This window comes from Uloborus diversus, chromosome 1, assembly GCF_026930045.1.
Source record: "Uloborus diversus isolate 005 chromosome 1, Udiv.v.3.1, whole genome shotgun sequence".
Classification (NCBI taxonomy): domain Eukaryota; kingdom Metazoa; phylum Arthropoda; class Arachnida; order Araneae; family Uloboridae; genus Uloborus; species Uloborus diversus.
This window is the reverse complement of record NC_072731.1, coordinates 225,804,059-225,826,055: the sequence shown is the minus strand read 5'-3', so window position 1 is coordinate 225,826,055 and position 21,997 is coordinate 225,804,059. Positions and strand designations below refer to the sequence as shown.

The window sequence follows — 21,997 nt, the reverse complement described above, 5'->3', positions numbered from 1 at the left end:
GCACATAGAGGCATGAAAAACCTTCCTCCATTAATATTCTATTTTTTCGTGCTTAAATATCATCAATAGTTTGATTCTGATAATGTTTCGTTGAAAAAAGTATACGCCTTTAAAATAACAATATATCTCTAATAAGTGAAATCGAAAACTCTTTAATTGAAAGATGTTTTTATTTTCAGCTAACACCGAAAATACCGATATTTTACCTCAACAAATACCGGTATTACGAAATTGCAAAATAGCTCGAAGTACCGGTATTCGGTATACCGGTATACCGGTATTGCAATCACTAGTTATGAAGACATAGCAATCCTTTGAGTCAGAAATGTGCCAGACATCATGACCTATTTTTATCAGTATTAAAATTAACTTGAACCAAAAAAGCCTAAGAGGCCTGGCTTTCATAGGCTTGGTCATTTACACTCGGTTCGGCGTTCTTCTGTAGAATTGTTATTTCTGAATTTTCTATAAAATTTTAATAGCTATACGGAAAGTAACCGAGAACGAAATACATATTCTCAAAACTCTTTTAGTATTCCATTTTACATGATATTTAATTTTCATGATTCGTTCAGTTATTTTGGCAATATTCTGTTTTTTTTCAAGATTTGTCTTTTTCTGTTTAGTGAAGATTTTGTACGGGAAATGTGGCGTCGAGTGCAAAAAGAAGATCCGGTCATGAGATCAAACTTTGAAAATTTCGTGTCCAAAATGGCTGCTGATTTGAAAGAATCAGCATTAGAAAGGAACAATTTGCAGTCCACTTTGAAAAAGTAAGTTACTCGTAAAAATCTTTATTTATGAAAATAAATTCACTCATAAAAGTCTTAAATTCTCATCTTTTTTTAAGTTAAGCCCTGGATATCGATTTGATAAAAAAAACTTACAAATCAAAGAGAAATGTTTGCCTTAGGAACATTATGGACAAAAGTAAACAGAAATATTCATAACTTATTAGTGACTGCAGCATAGCTAGAGGGGCGCTACGAACTAAAATTTTTTGGGAGGGGAAATTCTTAATTTACCGAATGAAATTCCGAACTTTACCGAATGATAACATACAACCATGCGCACAAAAGAAATATTAGCCATCAATTTTATATTAATAATGCTATTCTGTCTTCAGATTTCCAGAATCGTCAGACAAAACTTGCCTATTGGGAGGCCTCGGCTAACTGTTTTTACATAATTAATTTCTTTGCCCGGCCTTAAAGCTTTATTGTTTTTGAGTTGTAACAGTAATTTTCTAAGAGCAATAAAAATTATAATGATTTGAGTAGAACGTGCCGCAGCTTATCCCTCTCAAAGATATGCTTTCATCTAGGCACATAGTATTACCAAAAGATTGTGTCTGATATTAGATATTTGATGTCCTTTCCCCATTTGTGTTAGTCTCAGTAAAGTCTAAAATAGCAGTAGTGTAGGCACATACTTCGCGCTTGTTATATTTGATTATGGAAGGTTTGATTATAGTCCGAAATACCTTTAACGCTTTACAGGTTGTGAACTAATTTTATTGTTCAGCTGTAACAGCTGCAACGAGCAACTGTCAAGTTTAGCAAAATGGTTTTCTAAGCGGCAGACTTTTTTTTTTCTTCATTATACATCATTCATTTTCTCTTTCAAAGCCGTGCAGAGATTTAATGTGTGAGACTGAATGATATTAATGTATTGGTAAGAGTTCAAAGGCAGGCTACAAGGCTAATAAATGAACTTTTTCATTTTGGTTATGATTCCAGGCTTAGAAGGCTAAAAATGTACGGTCTTGAGCAAAGAAGAGACCGAGGGGACAATGATTCAGTTGTTTAAATTTATTAAAATGAAAGATGTTACGGGGCTGAAGTTTAGCACTGAAAACAGGACAAGGGGTCATTGTTTTAAGCTATTTAAATCTCAGGCTAACATGGATATTAGGAAAAATTATTACTTTAGCAGGGTAGTGGAACCTTGGAACAGCTTACCGGAAGAGGTGGCAATGAGCAAGGGAATAGATAGTTTTAAGAGGGCCATTGATCTTCACTGGGGATTGTAAATTGACTAGGACCAGTCTAGCTGGGCCCAGAGCTTGTTGCTGGTCGTTACTTTTGTATTTGTATTTGTATTAATAGCACTTGTCACGTCACACAGATACATGTAGCGCCAGGCGAGATGTTTCTGAAATTGATTGAAATTCCTAATAAAATTAGATTGCTGTAAATGGTTCCGTTTTTCAATTATTTCATCTCAATCAGAAGTGCCATTTAAAGCATTTTCATAAGGTAAATACTTCTATAGGGGAGTCTGGAACTTTACATATGGAGAGGGGGAAAACGAAATCCCGAATGAAACTTCCAATATACCGAATAATAAAATACGTACACACATTCACAAATTCCTTACATCTAATGAAAAGATAAGCATAGTTGTTTCTAAAAAATGCAATATTTTTTCTTGATTTGCTGAATTTTGAGACAATATTAGCCGAATTCGGAAATTCTTGGGACGCAGTGACCCTCCATCGGCGAATTCTCAAGTACATCGTTGGCACATCATTCTCCCCCCCCCCCCTTCTCCTCCATTACCAAAAAAAAAAAAAAAAAAAAGAAAAGAAAAAAAAAACAGCAATATTAGGAAATATCATGGTTTTAAACAATATGTATTAGTTTTAACTCCTATTTACTTTCAAATGCGCTCAAATATTCTCAAATTTGTGCAAAACATTCATAATGTTATGTTTACTGGTTATTTTTGCAGTCTAAAATCTAAATTAAGTGCACTGTCAATGTTCGACAACTTTTCTTCTAAATTATAAATATTTGAATGATGTGTCACTTTTGATTCTATCGTTTATACACCACCACTAATTATGTAAGCTAGTTATGTTAGACTAGTTATGTAAGCTAACTTTGTGCTAGTTTTGTGGCATGGAACGACATTAAATTTAAATTTTAAATCAATAAACTAGTGCGATGCATTCAAGCTCAAGATTGGCGGTCGCCAGTCGCCAACGGGCAACCATTTCATTTTCATTGTAAAGGTCTATTAAAGAATCAAATCCCATTCGCCAAAAATGGCAATCATATGTTTCTTTTCTTGTTAAAAATTATATCGCTCGACCACAGCGAGCTTCCAATCCTCTTTGATCCCTTCTCTTGAGTCTCTAGTAAGCTTTACTTTGATTTTGCACTAATAAATTTTTTTGTCGTTCGTTCATTTCAGGTCGAATATTTTCAATCGGGTTGTTTCTTTCAGTCAAAAGTACTGCTTTTAGTCAGTGAAATCGATTGGATAAGCCAAAAAGAAAAAGAAAAATAACATGGAGCGGGAAAAAACTTTCATTTTTCCCAACGCTAAATTTTTAATTAATTTTTTAAAATGTCCGATTCGGAAAATAAGGCGTGGTCTTTATGACGTCACAAATGATGTACTTTGACGAATTTATTTACCGCGTTTCCACGTTATGATAATCCAGAAGCTAAATAAATATTGCGGTCTACGCTTGCTATCAACCATACCGTTGCCAGTTCACTTGAGTAAAGATGCGAATTAAATAATGAGCTCTGTGAATGGCAACATTGAATGACATTTCATCATTTGTGATGTCATCGGCACAATGAAAGCGCACTGATTAAACTAATTTTTTAAAAATATTAAACTTAGGTCAAATTATTTTAAAAATGACCAGATCATATGTTTTTAAGCATGCTCTTTCAGAAAAAAATACTTTTAAAATTTTGGAAACGACCCAATTAAAGCTACAAAATCAATGATTCATGGCGTCTTTACATACTACAATCATATTTAAAAATCGTCTGTTTGGGTTCGGTTTTGTGTTATTGATATTTTTCATTTCTAAATTTCATGAAAAATAATCGAGTATAGCGGAAAAATAATTTCTGACTAAATAAACCAAAGCCTATATGAGTTCTCACATTTGCATTCCTTTAGTTTGCCTTGCGTTCAATTGCCTTCATTTGTATTACCTTTAAAAAGTTCTGAAATATTTACTTTTGTTGTATGCATATATATCTAAAAATATATCCAGTAACATTTTACTTGTTTTTGTAGAGTATCATAATCCTTTAGTTTGTTGATAGTATTAATAGCGAATAGGTTATTTATTTTTTGTGCTGCGTATATACTTTTAAAACAATGGCTACAAAAAGTGCAGAAGTGTCTACCATTTTTTGCGTCTTTGGTAGCCAGTGGCTACTAGCCATTCAGAATATCTATTCTAGACAGGGCCGATCCTAGGTTGTCGGCCGCCCGTGTGCAAACCCCTAATGTGCCGCCCCTCAAGAGTAATTTGCATAATTTGACTAATCTTTGACGTCCATATAAATATTTCTTCAAATTTCTGTATCAAGTTCTAATTTAAAAAAGAAAAAAAACAAAAAATCAAGAATGGCGAACTTATAAAAAGGAAGAAAAGTTTTATAATAAGAAACTACTTAGGTACAATTTTTATCTTTGAAGAAAGTAATAGATACCAAAATTTACTAGTCGTAAAAACGCATTTTATAGTCTGTCTTCGGTGACAGCAGAGAAAGGACGGAGAAGGGATGCTCCCAGAAAATTATCGAAATTGGCGTACGAAAAATAGTTTTAAGAATCTTTGGTGGTGTTTGGTTGCAAGGAGAAAAGAGTCGGGTATATTCAAGGTGCATGAGAAAATTTTCGAAATTGACGTCAAATATCGCAATTTAAGGAACTTTTTCGAGACTTCAGGGGAAAGGAATGTTGGAGTTCTTCCCTAAAATTCTTTCAAAATTGAAATCAATTTGTAGCTATTTGTTGTGACCGTAGCATAGGAAAGATCGGCGCTCTTCCTGAAAATTTTCCGAAACTGAAGTTTTAAACAAGCAGTTTTGGGTTTACCTGTATTGACGTTGCTAGAGAGAGGGAGATTCAATCATCTCCCATTGAAAGTTTTCGAAATTGAAGTTTAAAACGCAAATGTAGGCTATCTTTGGTGACGGTAGAGGATCTGGCGGCTTTCCTCCGTACTTTCTTGGCACTATTGTTTCAAAAACCCATTTTTGGCTATATTTGAAAACGATATGGAAAACATGAAAATATTCCGAACCGAAATATTTTTCAGAACTAAAATCCATTTTAGGCTATTTTTGGGAAGGAAGGGTTTTGGATCTCCCAAGCGGATATTTCTAAAAGCGCAATTTTATGCTATTTTTGGTGACGTTAACAAAACTAGGAAGTTTCAGCGGATCTTTCGGATATTATTCGATTATAATATCTGAAAAACACAACTATAGACTTTTGTCCACCTCACTTCGACGATTGATGGGTATATATGTCCTAGCGCAGTAAAAATTTACATAAGTCATGCAATTCTCCTTCAGAGTTTTTAGAAATTGAAGTCCCAAAATCGTATTTTAGGCATTGTTTGATAACGATGGGACAAAGACCAAGCGGGGGTTCAGTATTCCCCCACGAACTGTTTTTTTTTTTTGAAACTGAAGTCAATTTCAAACTAAGGGAGTGAGATTAAAGGCCTCTCTAAAGACGCTAATTGAGACTATCTTTAGTAGTAGTGTTTAGGAATGGATTTTGGGGCCCGCCATCGCAAAAATTTCAAAAAAGGAATACGAAAAATATCATTAAGTAATTTTTGATGACATTAAGAAGGGTTGCCGTCTGAAAACACATTTTGGATTTTAAAGCCAACATTTTCAGGCTATGTTTGATTAAGTTAAGGTGGAAGGAGTGAATCAGAGATTTAACTGGGTCCTTAAGATCGGTGGTTCAAACAGCAAAATTTTCCGAAATTAAAGTCCTAAAAACGCAATTTTAAGCCTTCTTTAGTCTCGTTAAATAAGTCATGGCATCCTTTTGGATCTTCGTTTTGGAGCTACGTTTAAATTTACTACCCGGGACAAGAGCCCTGATCTGAAACCGGGCAGTTCATTCGTGATTTTAATTCTAAAAAAATGTTCTAAAGGGGGAAAATTAAAAAAATTTAGTTCGTCATTGATACATGTTTAACTCTCAGGGGAGTCGCAATTTTCCACTGTCTCTCCACGCATCCGCAATTGTTGAAAACAGAATTTGTTGTTTGAAATGCTTGCGAGAGTATCTAATCAGTATAGGATTTTTTAAATATAATATATAAAATATGTCTTCATTGTTTAGGTCTATAAAAGCTTGGTGGTAAACATTAGCGGCCGCCCTGGGTCCTGGCACCCTTTCATGCTTCAGGAGGGGACCTTTTCCCTCATCTCTCCTCCCTTGTATCCATGCTTGATTACCGGTTCTGTCACAAATTTTGCAACCAAATTAAGCATGTGTGTAAAGAGTAGATATTAATGGACAATGAACCAACACCATGTTCCCTAACAATCTATTTTTTTTAAACTATGCTATGCTGTCGGGAAATCGGCTCTTACTTTGACAATTGAACATTTAAAATTCAGCATATTTATTTGTTTTATTGTAAGTTATCTTGTGAGAAATTCTTGAGGAATCTTGCTTGATTAAAAAAACTATGATGCGGCCTGCGGCCGCCCCTTGCTTTGGCCGCCCTTGTGCGATGCACAACCTGCACACCTGCTAGGATCGGCCCTGATTCTAGAGTTTTACAATGTATTAATACAATTAATAGGTATAGGGATTTAATCATTTAATTAAGTGCGTGTGTATGCGTATATGTGTAATGTACAATAATACACACATTTATCGTTTTGTCTATTTTTATTTACATCCTTTTAATTTTAACCTGGAGTGGGTAATGGGGTCGTTTCCAAAATTTTAAAAGTATTTTTTTCTGAAAGAGCTTGCTTGACCATTTTTTAAATAATTTGTTTAAGTTTAATATTTTTTTAAAAAACTACTTAAATCGGTGCGCTTTCATTGTTTATGAATTCTGCCGATGACATCACAAATGATGAAATGCCATTCAGTGTTGCCACTCACAGAGCAAAATAAATAATTCGCATCTTTACTCACGTGTATTGGCAACGATATGGTTGATAGCAAGCGTAGAGCGCAATTTTAATTCGCTTCTTGATTATCATAACGTGGAAACGCGATAGAAAGATGCGCCGAAGAGCATCATTTGTGGCGTCATCAAGACCACGCCTTGTTTGAAAAATCGGGTATTTTAAAAATTTAAATAAAAAATAACTATTTGCAAAATGAAAGTATTTTCTGGGTCCATGTTATTTTTTTATTTTTTGGCTTATTCTATCAATTTCAATGACAAAAAGTACTACTTTTGACTGAAGGAAATGAAGGAAATGAAACGAATGTGAATGACGCTGTAATTGTCAGGGTTGCAGATTCGGAGGCAAATCAAACTAGCTGTCTTCACCTCTATTTTAAGAAATGTTGCTTAAAATATAATGTTGTTTAAAATATAAATATCGGCTGTGCTCAAACTCTAACCGTTAAAAAGTCGTTTGTCAATTTATTGGGATAAACAAAATAATATTGCAAGGGCTTTTTTTTTTGTTTTTGTTTTTGCAAACGCGTTTGAATGTTGTAAAATAATACTTTTGGATTGAATATGAAATGATTAAAAAGTTGTTGATGCACCAATACTTTAACTATTTTTAATCAGGGAAACCATTCTTTTTTTTTTCCTTTCTCTTTTTTTAAAAAGCCGGAGTCAAGAATACGAGGCTCAGGTGCAGTCCTTATACGCGGAAATGGAAGAACAACTTCGCTTAGAAAAGGAGCAGATTCTAGCTCAGGTAAAACGCACACGAGATCTAGTCTTATGTTTCAGTGCAGTTATCTTCTTAACACCGATTAATCGGCAATGTGGGTAATTGACCGCTTTGCCGATTATTTATAATTGACCCATTTTCACCGATTAATCGGCAGAATTTCTTCTTTTTTTAAAGTTGAAATTACTTTAAGTATTCTTTGAAGTAGAATAAATGCAATTTTATGCAGCAAAAAGACTACATGTCATTATAAACTAATAATAATAACATAAAAATTAAGAATTTAAAAAAGTTTAATCATTCATCTTTAAAGATATTTAGTGAATTAATTCATAGTTGAAAAGAAAAAAAGTTGGATGGTATGAACGGCTGCTTATATGTCTATCTGTGAGTTCCACTTCTCACTTAAAAAGTGTAAGGGAATACTATAATTCATACTTTTTTGTTATTATCATTCAGTCACTGTATTCAATGTTTGAGCATGCAATTACAACATACATTTCATAATTTTCTCTCGAAATCGCTATCTTTTCCACTCAACGAAAATTTTAACATTATGAGATATAGTTTGATTTTTTTTTTAATTGCGAAAAAAATGTTAGTTTTTTTATATTTATAATATTTTTTCCATTTTATATTGATCTGCACATCTATCACATAAACAATGCTGCACACACCTTATGCGTCAATACTTTTCTCCACGTGCTACTTTTGTTCACGTGCTTAAGGATTGCTTTATAATTTTCGTAATGATTGGCATGCATTAAATGACTACTAATAGTAAAAAAGTCGATATGCTAAACTGAAACTTTCTATAGACAACGGTCTACTATTCATACATTCTACTACTTTCATACAGATTAATTTTCTTATTCGACAGGCTTTTAGTTATTTATTTTCCTATACTTTTTCATTTTATACACTTTGACTGAATTTATTATGTGACAATTTTATGCATTTGAATTGTACTGAGGGAAAAAGTGACATCTAGAGGTCGTTCCTTGCACTTTCGACATCATTTTCCATTTTAAAAATTATCTGTTTTGTGTTTTGTATGCTCCCTAATAAATATATATATATATATATATATATATATATATATATATATATATATATATATATATATATATATATATATATATATATATATATATATATATATATATATATATATATATATGAGACATAATAATCTTCAAGATTAAAAAAAAATAATTGCATTATTTGTTTACAGAAATTGGTGACTAATTCTTTATAATAGTTGTTTTAAAAAAGGCCATGTGAAACTTCAAAAGGAGAAGACATCCTCTAACATCCTCTAACGGTACACGAAGCAAATTAAAAAAGGTCAATTGTAATAAAACATGCTTGTTAGCTTGTTCTGGAATGAACTTTTTGTTTTCTCTGAGAATTTGCAGCTCTTGCAATCACAACATTGTACAATTCCTTTGATTGCGATTTCCCGGATGTGGAGCACAGCAGCTGCAGATGACGCAGCTTTTGTGATACTACAGACGATAATTTTATTTGATCAGAGGTTCGAAGGGAAGTTTACGTCAGAGTGCTTTTTAAAGTCAACGAAACATTACGTCAAAAACTGTACATTGTTTACATAAACATAAACATCGCTCTCTTTTTAGCTCTAATTTTAATGCTAGTGATACTGTGGTTTTATATTGTTTTGCATCGGTTTCATTAATGTCTATAAATGTAAAAAAAAAAAAAAAAAAATCAAAAGAAAAAAATAGTGCACATCTTTTATGTATAATGCCTTTAATAAATTTTTAAAAACAGGATAGAGAGTTTCAAACCATTCTCCTTTGAACTGCGTTTTTAAGACCTCAATTCTAAAACATTTCCGGCTGAGAGCCCCTTTTAATTCATCGAAGAAAGACTTGGAATTTCAATGTCAAAAAATTGCCGATAGAATCCTTCAAGGGAGGGGCAATCGCGCTCATCGCCCTTCCGTATGACCCACTGTCAGATTTTCGATTTTTCTGAGCCAGGGTAAAAACATCCAACTGCCTCCCGTACCTAGCTTTTTTTCAAGTCTTTACATCTAGTTTCAACGAAAAAAAACCCCTCAGAAATAGGGTGAATTTGCAGCCCCCCAGCCCTTCTCAGCTAACCTCTGCTTTTCTTTTTGACCTTCACCAGAGCGTATCTGCCTGATATTACATGGTATTGATGTTCGTTGTAACGGAATTTCACCGTAGTAGACGTGGAAGGTGCTGTTATACAGCATACTATACCGATGCGATTCCTCCACTTGTTTGCTATTTTGATTCAATGTGTGGGGTCGGTCTAGAAATTCTTTTCCAGATCACACTCATCGTGAGAAAAACATGTTACGCGGTTGTTTTATATCTGTCACCAGTATGGGAGCAGGATAAGTATAAGACCACACGTAAATACGGTTTTTGCTCCCCTTTTCTGAGAAATGTTCGAAATTAGATCTTCAGAATAGCTGAATTCTATCCGAAGCTGGACATTTGTTGTGCACATAAACTTTCTCCGTTTGGTGTGATATGATATCTGTGACACTATAGGGAACATTTTTCAGCCATCTTGTCAACGCGGTTGGAAACCACAGACAGCAGAAGGAAAAGATCTTAACGCATTTTGTCAACATCGTCTGACTGTTGTAAACAGGGGTGCATTCCCCGCCAAACGAATCCCCGTATATAAGAGAAAGTAAATAGATCGAGAGGGGAGACACTCGTAGAGCAAAGATGCTGGTGAGTCGCGGAGTGGCTGACGCAGTTCAAAATATCTTTGTAACATTAAATAATCTGTAATTTGTAATATAGCTGTAAATATTGATATGTTGATTAAACGTCTCTAAAAGACCATGCATTCTCTTGTCGTCTTTACACAAGAGGTGGAAACGGTACAATACTTTTGAAACATTTATCAATGAAAGCCTGTACTTACCTATAAGTTTGAATTATGCACACGTTTTACTCAAACCTTTAAAAAGTCCACTAACACCCATTTACTTCTCAGTGCTACAAATATTCTCTGTAATTTTATTTCATTCACTACTGTTGATAAAAAAAAATAGACTGCGGATATTTTCAGGAGCAGCACAAAGAGCAACGACTCCGTGATGAGCTTGAAACTGAATTACGCCTCAAAGATCAGCAGCTTCAAGATCTGCTGCAAGAACATGCTCAGGTATGACATTGTCGAATCTTTTTGCCCAGAACTCTTCTCTCAATTCATTTTCACTGAGGCATAATGGGGTTGTTTTTTATTTCAGTCAAAAGTAATACTTTTAGTCACTGAAATTGATAGAATAAACAAAATAATAATAATAATAATAATAATAATAATAATAAAAAAATAACATGGACCCAGAAAATTCTTTCATTTTCCCAACAGTTATTTTTTAATCAATTCTTTTAAATGTCCGATTTTTCAAACAAGGCGTGGTCTAGATGACGTCACAAATGATGCTTTTTGACGCATCTTTGTACCGCGTTTCCAAGTTGTGATAATCAAAAAGCGAATTAAAATTGCACTCTACGCTTGCTATCAACCCTATCGTTGCCAATACACTTGAGTAAAGATGCGAATTAAATATTTTGTTCTGTGAAAATGGGAACACCGAATGGCATTTCATCATTTGTGATGTCATCGGCAAGAAACGTAAACAATGAAAGATCACCGATATAAGTAATTCTTTTAAAATATTAAACTTAAACAAATTATTTAAAAAATGGTTAGATCGTATGTTTTTAAGCATGTTCTTTCAGAAAAAAATACTTTTAAAATATTGGAAACGACTCCATTACAAAAGCTGAAAATTTACCGAATTTTCAGTTTTTAATATTAATTTATTGAATGACTCTTTTGAATATTGTGAAATATGGTTTTGAGAAATTCCTCGGTCATGTCTCATACTTATTTTTTATTTAAATGTCCTATTTTTTATTTTGATGTTATTTATTTTCTAATTTAGAGTAATATATAGATAAGTGTGGTACGTAAAAAGGTTCAGTTATATGGAAACTAGACATGTTTCAAAATGCATTAAAACGATTGGAGAACAGAAAGTAATCAATGTTTTTGAAATCAATAATAAAGTAGGCATAAAACATTCTTTTGGTTCATGATTTTGTTCTACGGTTACAACCAGCAGGTCTTTGGTATGTAGCACTTTAATGATGCATTTCAAGAACATAAAAGGCTGAATGGTGAGTGGTCTAGTGTTCGAATTTAAATAGATGGATCGTTGGTGAAAAACGACGCATTAAAGCTTGCTCTTTCTATTGACCATAGCGTAGCTTCCAGCATTGAAAGCTGAAAATTGGGAGACTTATTAGTAAAATTAAAAGGAGGCTGCATGAATAAATTTACGACAAAAAATTTTAGTGTAAAAGGGTCTTTTACAATGGGATTCCTTAAATTAAGCCTGTATTGAACCCGAAATTCCGAGATCAGAAATTCGGCGGAACTCGAAATTCGGGAGTTGAGTTACTTTTTTGAATTTAAAAAACTACAACTTTAATGTTTATTACAAAATGTTTTAAAATAGACATAAGTTCGTTGGTTCTTAAAAGTGATGATAAACATTCCTTTTGAAGCACATAAAAATTTAGGAAGTTCAGAGAAAAATTGTTTTATAACATTTTTTTAGGAAACAAAAATTTTGAAAAGAAGGAAAATGAAATAAATATGTTTGAAAAATGATTGGACATATGCAATTTTATACTTGGTTTCGTTCTCCAGGTCGTGATTGCTTGCTGTAGGAATTTTTCCCGAAATTTTAGTCACTGAAAAATCCCTTTTCAGGGAATTCCGTTGCTTTGATGAAAATTCGGGAGATATTTACTTCAATAGGGAGTTTAAGAGTAGGCATGAAAATGCACAGGTCTCCCGAACGAATCAAGAGAGTTGATAGATATGACAAGTCATTAACCATTAACCAAATGTGGTGGGATGTCTTAATCCCGAGAAGAATTTGACTTTTGCATTCAAACAATTAGCAAGATTTGCATACATATCTTTACATGAAAATGCAGGCCATTTACGGTAGTTTCAAGCAAGCTAAAAAATACAAGAATGACTGGAAATTTTTCTACTGTAATTTGCAAACTTTTGTGAAGTGCACAAAAAATATAATGTTGGGGCTACATGCACCCTACTGCAATACTTTATGTTACAAAAATATCCCCTCCTCAGTCACCAGTTAAAGGTTTAAGAGAAGATTTTAGAAGATTCGTTTCAAAATGGAGATTCAGTATAGATACACTTTTTGGTTTTGCTGTAGTTTTATTTGTGGTTTCTTCTAAGAGACCTGTATTATCTTTTCGTTCGAAAAAACATTTTTGTGAACTAAAAAAATTCATTAAGTAGATCTCTGCTTAGTATTTTTCTTAAATCATTATTTTTCAATCTTCGCATATCTTTGTGCATTGAACTAATTCTGTAATTCTTTAATTTTAGCATGGCATTTAGTAGTTTATTGAAGCATTTTGTTAATTTTATGTTTTTTCTAAAACACTGTTCTTTACAAGGCTTAACTAAGTAACCAGTTAGATAATAGTCTTAAGCTACTTTAAATCATTCTGTGCTTTACAGATAAAAAATTTCAACTCGGTTGCTTTCAATGCTCCTGTCTTTTCCTTCAGATGGAGAGCCAACTCGAAGAGATGAATTCAGAAGAATCAGAGACAAAACATGAAAACTTCAAACTTCAAAAGGTAAAATGAAATTTTTTTTCGAAACTGAGACCAATAATTCATTTATCTAATAAAAGCTGAAAACTATAATTTAATCTCGAAAATGTCAATAATAATTCGGGAGAGATCTATAAATCTGCAGCAAAAGAGTGCACTGCTTTTCAAAATGGCTAATAAAACATTGAAAAATGCTTTATACGCCCCATTTTTAAAATCTTATCTTTTCTGGTTTATTGTATCGACTGAAATACAAATAATGAAAATGATGAAGAAATAAAAATACTGATATGTTTTATCAGGGCACATTTGTCCCAGTCGGACTTAAACAATTATAGAAAATGCAATGAAAAGCCAAGTTATATATTTCCCCCTTTGGATATATTGAGTAGGGTCATTTGAAACTACCAATGGGTCTTTTTTATGTCAATGTTGGTAAAAGGAATAAATTTACTTTAATGGCAACCAATTTGTTTACGATGTAGGAAATTTTCAAAAATGACTTTTTACAAGATCTACCCCAAATTTGAAATATTTCAACGTGTAATGAAACTAAATAATTTGTAGCATTTTTACAAAAAAAAAAAAAAAATTCTGTAGAAATCAATGGATTGTAGTTTGCACGTTGCCTTTCGTATGCCCATACCACCACGGTATTTAATTTTGCAGGACAGAGATATTTTGGAGTCTCGTTTGGTTGCATCTGAACGAATGTTGAACGACATGAAAAGTCAACTTTCCCTTCTGAGAAAAAGAAGCCTTGAAGAGAAAAGAAAAAGAGCTCAGTAAGTAGGAACAAAGTTTAGAATTATCATTCCTTCAAAAAAATATGCTAGGGAATCAAAGCTATGGGGCTACTAAAAAGCTATTTCGAACAAGACTGCTTTTTCCTACAGATACAGAAACACATTTTCCGTCCTGTCATGTTTGTTATAAACATCGAATACAAAGAATACCCCCCATTTGAAATCTTCTACTTTTTTTTTGCAGCAAATACTATGAATGAAATTAAAAAACGAATTTAAAATATACGAATTTATTAATTATTAAACTTTCATCAGAAATGTATCACCCATGCACATCTGTTTCTTTTCTTTCTTTTTTTTCTTTTTAAGATTTTGAAAACTTAGTAATGTCAGTTCCACTTAATCGGGTAACGGATAAACGAATACCCCGCTTACGAAAAAAAAACTCCCGGAACCGAATATTTCCCCATTGATGCCATGTTAAAGATTATCGAATAACTTCCCCGCATAATTGAATAATACTGATCATCATTCGCAAATTAAAAAAAAAAGAAACGAAAAATGCCAAAACAAAGATTTCTTAACTCAAGTTGTAAATTATTTATTATAATTTTTATATACTTGTAATATATATACTAATTATTAAACTATTTTGTTGTTATCTTAGCTTATTTCGAAAACTTTTTGCCAATAACATCAATTAATTCATTTATATAGCTATTGCTTTATTGTTATTATTACGTTTTAAAACAAATCTTGTCATTTTAGAAAGGTAAAGAAAATTTCCCCGCTTAATCAAATACCCCGCTTAGTCGAATAATATTTCTTGGAATCGACAATATTCGATTAAGCGGGGCGGACAGTACTTAATTAATTTTTTTCTTGTTGCGACTTCTTGATTTTTCATCAAAGTTATAAGTTTATTTGAAAAATTACACTATACATCATTTTTTTTCCCTCATAGAGCTGCTTTAAAAGTTTCGGAAGGAATAGCGTTAGAACGAGAAAATTTAGTCTTAGAACTAAACCAACTGAAGTAAGTAAACTTTCAATGCTTCCCTTTGAAACTTTTTTATTTTAAATAAATAATTATTTGTTATTAACAAACAATTATAATTGCTTGTTTCAGGAGACGTAGAAAAATCAAGTAATTTTTAAGCTGTCATTTGTAGAAATAAAATTATTCATTAGTTGAATTCATATAAATTTTTAACATGAATATATTTTGAGAAGTTAAGCATGTTTAAACAAAGCTAAAAATTACCGTTCCACAGCCGACGCTTGGACAGAATTTGCAAGCAAATAGTCAGTTCAATGTTGAGCCGTACCATGCTTGGGGACTTCTAGTTGGTGTGCTAAAATAATTTTTAGTACTTGTGTAAAGAAATACTTGATTTTATCGAATGGGTCGATAAAATGAGTACCAGGAAGACTGAGATGAGCATAGTAGGCTTTGGCCCCCTTGGGGTGTCGTGCCACTGGGTTCGGTTTGGTTTGGTAAAGAAATGCTCAGTCTGGTCATATTTTCTAGGTACTACGTTCTTGGTTTTACTCTGATGTTTTTTGTATTTTAGGGAAATCAACAAACAACTTCTAGACGAGAAAGACGAATTAGTGCAAACCACTGTCCAAATGCAACCAGCCGATCAAAAGCGGTTGAAAAACATGAAAGTGAGTAAGCATATATCATGTAATAGCATTTGTTTTCAGTTTTGAATGTCTTTGAGCAATTCTGGAGCTGGGGGGAGGAGGGATGAAGAAGTGTGGATAAAAGACATCCGATAAAAATATTTTTGTCAGATATGTTTTCATCCACAAGCTCACTTCTTTTGCAATGGAAAAATGGTTCCTTGTAATTTTTGAAACACGTGTATGCAGTTTTCTTGCTAATTTGTGCTTCTATGCGTTGTTTTATATTTTTGTACTTTTCAAGCGCAAAGGTTCTATTCTCTAATTGAAAAGGAATTCTTTTTTCTTAACAACCTTTGATCACGATGTTTTAGAATTTTAATAGCCTGATTGAAAATGGTTTTGTTACATTTTGTTAATTTTATTTATTTATGTTATTTATCTGTTTTTTTCATCCAAGAATGACAATACAAAACAGAAGGATGCAAATGAAATTCAGAAAAATGTCCACGAACAGCCAATCTTAAAACATGGTAAGCTATTTTAAGAAACTTGTTTATGGATAGTATGTATTACATGACAAAGAGTTTTCCTTTAATGAAGAAAATGGAATCACTATTTTATTTAGATGCAAAATCACGTAAACTTTGCCACACTATGTCTCTGGACCGAAGTGTTTGCGAGAAACATCCACTTCAATCTTCCGAAGCTGGTACCATGCCTATTTCAAGCAGGTAGAACAATTATCTACATTATTTTATAAGAAAACAGATATGTACTTAATATGTAATAACTAGTGATGCGCCGGATATCCGTATCCGTGTATATCCGAGTGAAAATAAAGTTCTGCTTCCGTATACGTATTCGTTTTACATTTGGCAGATCTTAAACGGATCTTTTAGTCTTTAATTTTGTCACACGGGGGGGATTGAAATTCTATACATGAGTAACTATAAAATACAATTAAACTTCATCTTAATCAGTTCTTATTTCTTATAAAAAATATAACGTATCATTTTAGCAATTAAATAGTCAGTTTTTATTGATTTGGGGACTGTGTTTTTCCCGATCTCGGCTTTTCTAGGCATGCTTTGAAAAAGGTGAGATTGAATTATCTGTTTACTAAGATAAAATAAATAAATACCTTTGTGCTGAACAGTAAAGTAAGACAAAACAACGTTAGAAGAAGCACAAATTTGTAAATTACAGCAGACACGTGTTTCGGCGTTACAGGGAACGCCTTTTTCAGTGCAAAAAATAATGAGCTTATGGATGAAAAGACATCCGACAAAAGCTTTTGTCGGATGTCTTTTCATCCATAAGCTCATTATTTTTTGCATGTCGGATGTCTTTTCATCCATAAGCTCATTATTTTTTGCATTGAAAAAGGCGTTCCCTGTAACGCCGAAACACGTGTCTGCTGTAATTTACAAATTTGTGCTTCTTCTAACGTTGTTTTGTCTTACTTTACTATCTGTTTACTGTTGGAAAAGATGTTCCCTGCTGCACAATTTCGTCGGTAGTGATAGGCCAGCGCTGCATTTATGCCGAAATGAAATACGAAAAATTATTTCCAGCCTTCCCAGTCGATGTAGCAGCTTTAGATTCTCATTTGATTCTCATCCGCTACATCTACTGCTCGTGCACAACAAACAGAAAATTGTTTTAAAAATTAACAAATTAACAAGGGGTTTTGAATATCTGACTAAAAATATCACAACGAATGTATACAAGTTTTCAACCATATTTGTCATAAAAAAACAAAAAAATTCACATACACGTTAAAAAAAAAAACATACAAGTGTCAGAGATACGTCCAGATGCCGCTATACATAACTTGAAAGGTAGGATTATAAGAATGCGGTGTGTTGTGCTTTTACGTCTGATGTGGTAAAAGCTGTCATAAAGACTGACAAATCGTGATATACACTTTCTTTTTGCGCAAGTAAAAAAAAAAAACACCTTTTCCCTCTTTTTCCGTAATATTTGAGTTTGATTTGTCCCTTAAGAAATTTCTTGAGAATATACCCTTTGCCTCCCCCCCCCCTCCAACCTCAAAAATTTTGAAATGATGAGTCTACTGGAAAGTACAGTTTGCACCATTCTCAAATAAACGCCTATTAATTTTCATCTCGCTGTAAAGATCAAGATTGGGAAAGTTTTCTGATTGTCAATAGTTTCTACTCTTTTTTTTCTCTTGACGCCTCTTCTTTTGTAAATTAAAAAAAAAAATCCTCTAAACCGAAAAAAATACATTGCTAATGAAGCATTAAAATAAACGAATGGTTTCTGTCGACTTAAATTTTTTTATCACTTTCATTCATGAATTGACTTTTCATAACTTTTTAACGAAGATCATAAAATATCCTTGAAACAATTAAATGACTTTAGGCAGAAAGGCGACCGGGTTTCGAATGATACTAATATTCTTAATCTCGACTTTATTTCATTTAGTCGCCAAGTGGCAAATGGCGACCGATAATCTTGATCTTCATCGTGCGATCCTTGTGAAGTATTAGTTGCCTTGTGCATGGGCCAAAGAGAAGAAAAGATTGAATACCACTGTTATTCGTGACATAAACTCATTTGAGATATGAAGTTATGTTCTACCAGATTTCATAATCATTCTCTAAAAAAAAGAACTCACAAGTGCTCTTCGTTTTAAAAGCAGATTTGCACTGTGAATGAAAATATCACTGTGAGACTTCTGTTTAATTATTGAAAGATTTTTTCTAGAAAGTCTCAGAACTCCTCCGAAGAAAGGAGTGACGAAGATGATGATATGTCAGAAGCCGAACGAAATGCTTTGTATGAAAATATTCAAAACAACTTAAATCTGCCCTTCGAGAAAAGCAGTAATAATTCATACAGTCGCCACAATTCCCCGATAAGGTAAGTTTCTCTCTTAACCCGTTAGCATACTGATAAAATCACTTGCAGTTTCGACAACTTAACCTCTTGATATAAAATGGCGCATGGGAGATGTCATTTATTCCGCGTGCCATTGTAGACTGAGGTGTCATTTACTTCTAGTACCATTGCTGGCTGACTTCTCCGAGATGTCATTCATTTCATGTGTCATTACAAACTCTTTGACGTCTCCAAAACGTCACTTATTCCACATGCCATTGTGGACTGTGATGTCTCTGAGATGTCAGTCACTTCAACTACCATTGCAGACTGATGTCTCCGAGAAGTCATTCATTTCATATTACAAATTCTTTGACGTCTCCGTGATGTCATTCATTTCATGTACCATTGCAAGCTCTTTGACGTCTCCGAGGCTTCATTTACTCTACATATCATTTTTGACTGATGTCTCCGAGATGTCATTCACTTTAAATACCATTGCAAACTGGCATCTCCAAGATGTCATTCATTTCAAGCACCATTAGAAATTCTTTGAGGTTTTTGAGACGTCATTGTATGTCAAGGGGTTGCTACATTTCAATGCTTTTGTAATAAATCTGAAATTGATGATTTTACTGAAACATTTTTCAGATATTTCAGGGTGCTATGCTATCACTCAATAATACTTACTTAGCAAAAATTTCCATCAAAAATCAATACCGAATTAACAATAGTGAATAACTTAGACAAAGCATAAATAAGCAATTGAATTGCAGAAACATGTTTCGGGGTTTCAATGAATCCCTTTTTCAATGCAACGATGCGTGGGCTTTAGGATGTAAGGTTATCCGAAAAAACCAGCATGGTGGAACAAAAGGCAGTTCAAATAGTATGAATTGGATATTAACTGGAAGATAATTTGAGTTTATTGGAAACAAACAAAACAAAATGAAACCTAGTGATGAAATTTATTGCATAATTCCCGTCAAGAAAAAACCATTAAGTAATGTGTTTCCAAAAAAATCCTAAAAGCAATAAATTTTGTGAATAAATGAAACCGATTCATAATCAATAAGCAATAAATTTCTCGTTGGAGAAAATTATGTAACGAAACAGTTGTAACATTTAGAAAAAGACAAAAAAAGAAAAAGAAGAAGCAGAAACAGTTAAAATTAGTTGATCAAAGAGAGAGCAAAACACATTAGCAGAATATTAAAAAATAAAAATAAGAAAAAGGCAAACAAAGAAAAAAATAAAGATTGACGGAGAGAGGCTAGTTACATTAATTGAAAAAGTGAGCTTATACTGTTTCAAAGAGATGTGTACAACTACTCTGTGTCGAAACTACAACTTAAAAACATTCATCTTCACCTTAAATAGAAGCGAAGTGTAGCGTATTGAGACTTTTGCACCATAAAAACAAAAAGGATCAACGAAGCTGACTTTGAGAACCATATAGCAAAATAGCTAATAAGAATTAATTTCAGAATTGAGTGAAGAAATTATCTAATCGGTAACATATTAATAAACAACTCAACATCAAGCAAAAATTATTAAACTGGTTGTGCACACGAAGGGGCACCCCGAACATAAATTTTTGGGATGGCGGAAATTCTCAATTTGCCGAACGGAACTGCAAATTTTGCCGAATGATGATAATTTTGCTTGATCGTTAGACAAAATTAGCCGAATAAGGAAATTTTTGTAAGGACAGAGTGACCTCCTGTGACCTCCCACCAGGGCGTCCCTGCACACGCATGTTGGGCTTAACGGAAACCCCATTTCAAACCAACGAAGTTGCTTTTCTCGGTTGACTTTTCATTCTAAAGCTCATAACTTCGTTGAAACCCCGAAACACGTGTCTGCAATCAGTCTGGTGCTATATGATGTGTATCTGAAACAAATATTCGATATTAAATTTTAGAAAGTTCACTAAAAGAGCGGATATTTAAATGAAGTACAAGATAACGGTTCATAGGAAATACGGAAAAATTTGGAAAATCTAGCTCCTTTTCTTTCCAAATGCTTTTCACTGAAGTAGTTGCTTCAGATCAGGGTTTTATTTTTAAATATTGCTTCTATTTTTTTTTATCAGGTCGAAAAGTAGGACGAAACTTGGAATATCAACTGGAACATCTTCTCCAAAATCCCAGGTCTTGAGGAAAATACCCTCAAAAATAATAGAAGAGGTAAGATTTTTTGAAGATCAGTTGCAAAAATTTTGTATGAGATTTCGAAACATTTAGTTAGCTTATAAACAACAAAACAGCAATAGTATCGATAATGTGTCAAATTTGTACTTGCTTTAAACATTGTCATAAAACAAAATATGATTAAAATTATCTTAAGCAATATTAAAATGGCGAAGTCGAATTATTTTTATGTTTAATATAAGACATGAAACAAGTTGAAAGAATCATGAAAATTAGTACAAAATGCGGTAAAAATAAATTTGTCAATGCATTTCAATTTTTAACGCAATTAAATGTCTTAAAATAATAGTTTTATGATCTGTTAGTAAGAACAATAATCTTTTTTTACATGAAAAAAGAAAACTAGAATACTTGAACGGCGGTATATTAAATGATGAAAGCAAAATAAATAAATAAATGCCTTAATGAGAAAAACTTCTTTTCTTTTCTTTTCTTTTCCTTTCCTTTTTTTTTTTTGCTGGGAGTAGGATTTCTCCAGTTCGATCCTTCTAAAATATCAATTGTTTTATCTCCTTAATAAAATTAGACCCCTTATGTAATAGTATGAAATCATACATATTTTTAAAAATCTAAATTTCCAAAAAAAGAAGGATTTTTAAAAATCATATGTCCATGTAAAAGTATGTAAAAAATCGAAAACAAAGTATGTTGCCCTTCATTTTCGAGAATATTTTAGAATTATTTAAGTTTTTTTTACGAAAATATCATTTCAGGGGACCCCGCCTTCCCGGGTGTTCAAAGTTGTGTTCGTCGGTGATTCCGGTGTAGGTAAAACAAGTATTCTACACAGGTTTTGTACGGACGACTTTAAACCGACTTTTAGCGCCACAGTAGGTAAGATTCCTGTTTTTTGGATTAACTCAAAATTTTATTAGAGTGAACTTTTCGTTGTAACCTAGCTTTTAACAAGTATCCTTTTGGCTTTTGTAAATACGAAAATACAAATTTAAGTATGATAAAAGTCGTTTGAAAATTATACATAGTACATAAGTTCCTTTACTCTTAGTGTAAATTGTGTGAACAGACTTATTAAACTAAATAGAAAATAAAACTTTCAAATTTCTTGCATATTTTAGCTTGTTCTTTGCATAGCCTACGTTCTTCAGTTTCAAATGCATTGCAGTGCTGCAAATCTTTTAAAATGATTGAAAAGTTTTAGGCGACCACGTACTCTTAAATATCTTTTGGGTTTGCGAGCTCTGAATCAAAGC

At 32.8% G+C, this 21,997-nt stretch overlaps 1 protein-coding gene across 1 annotated transcript in view; it reads left to right on the top strand.

Annotated features, from left to right (window-relative positions):
• LOC129225291 (EF-hand calcium-binding domain-containing protein 4B-like) overlaps positions 1 to 21,997 on the top strand; it is a 45,574-nt gene that overhangs the window by 10,338 nt on the left and 13,239 nt on the right. Inside the window, exons 4-15 of the mRNA XM_054859883.1 lie at positions 627 to 773; positions 7,598 to 7,688; positions 10,746 to 10,841; positions 13,301 to 13,372; positions 14,018 to 14,133; positions 15,059 to 15,130; positions 15,669 to 15,765; positions 16,184 to 16,256; positions 16,352 to 16,457; positions 18,460 to 18,615; positions 20,669 to 20,762; positions 21,500 to 21,620. Of these exons, the coding sequence (XP_054715858.1) occupies positions 627 to 773; positions 7,598 to 7,688; positions 10,746 to 10,841; positions 13,301 to 13,372; positions 14,018 to 14,133; positions 15,059 to 15,130; positions 15,669 to 15,765; positions 16,184 to 16,256; positions 16,352 to 16,457; positions 18,460 to 18,615; positions 20,669 to 20,762; positions 21,500 to 21,620 (1,241 nt within the window). The remainder of the gene's footprint in view (positions 1 to 626; positions 774 to 7,597; positions 7,689 to 10,745; positions 10,842 to 13,300; positions 13,373 to 14,017; positions 14,134 to 15,058; positions 15,131 to 15,668; positions 15,766 to 16,183; positions 16,257 to 16,351; positions 16,458 to 18,459; positions 18,616 to 20,668; positions 20,763 to 21,499; positions 21,621 to 21,997) is intronic.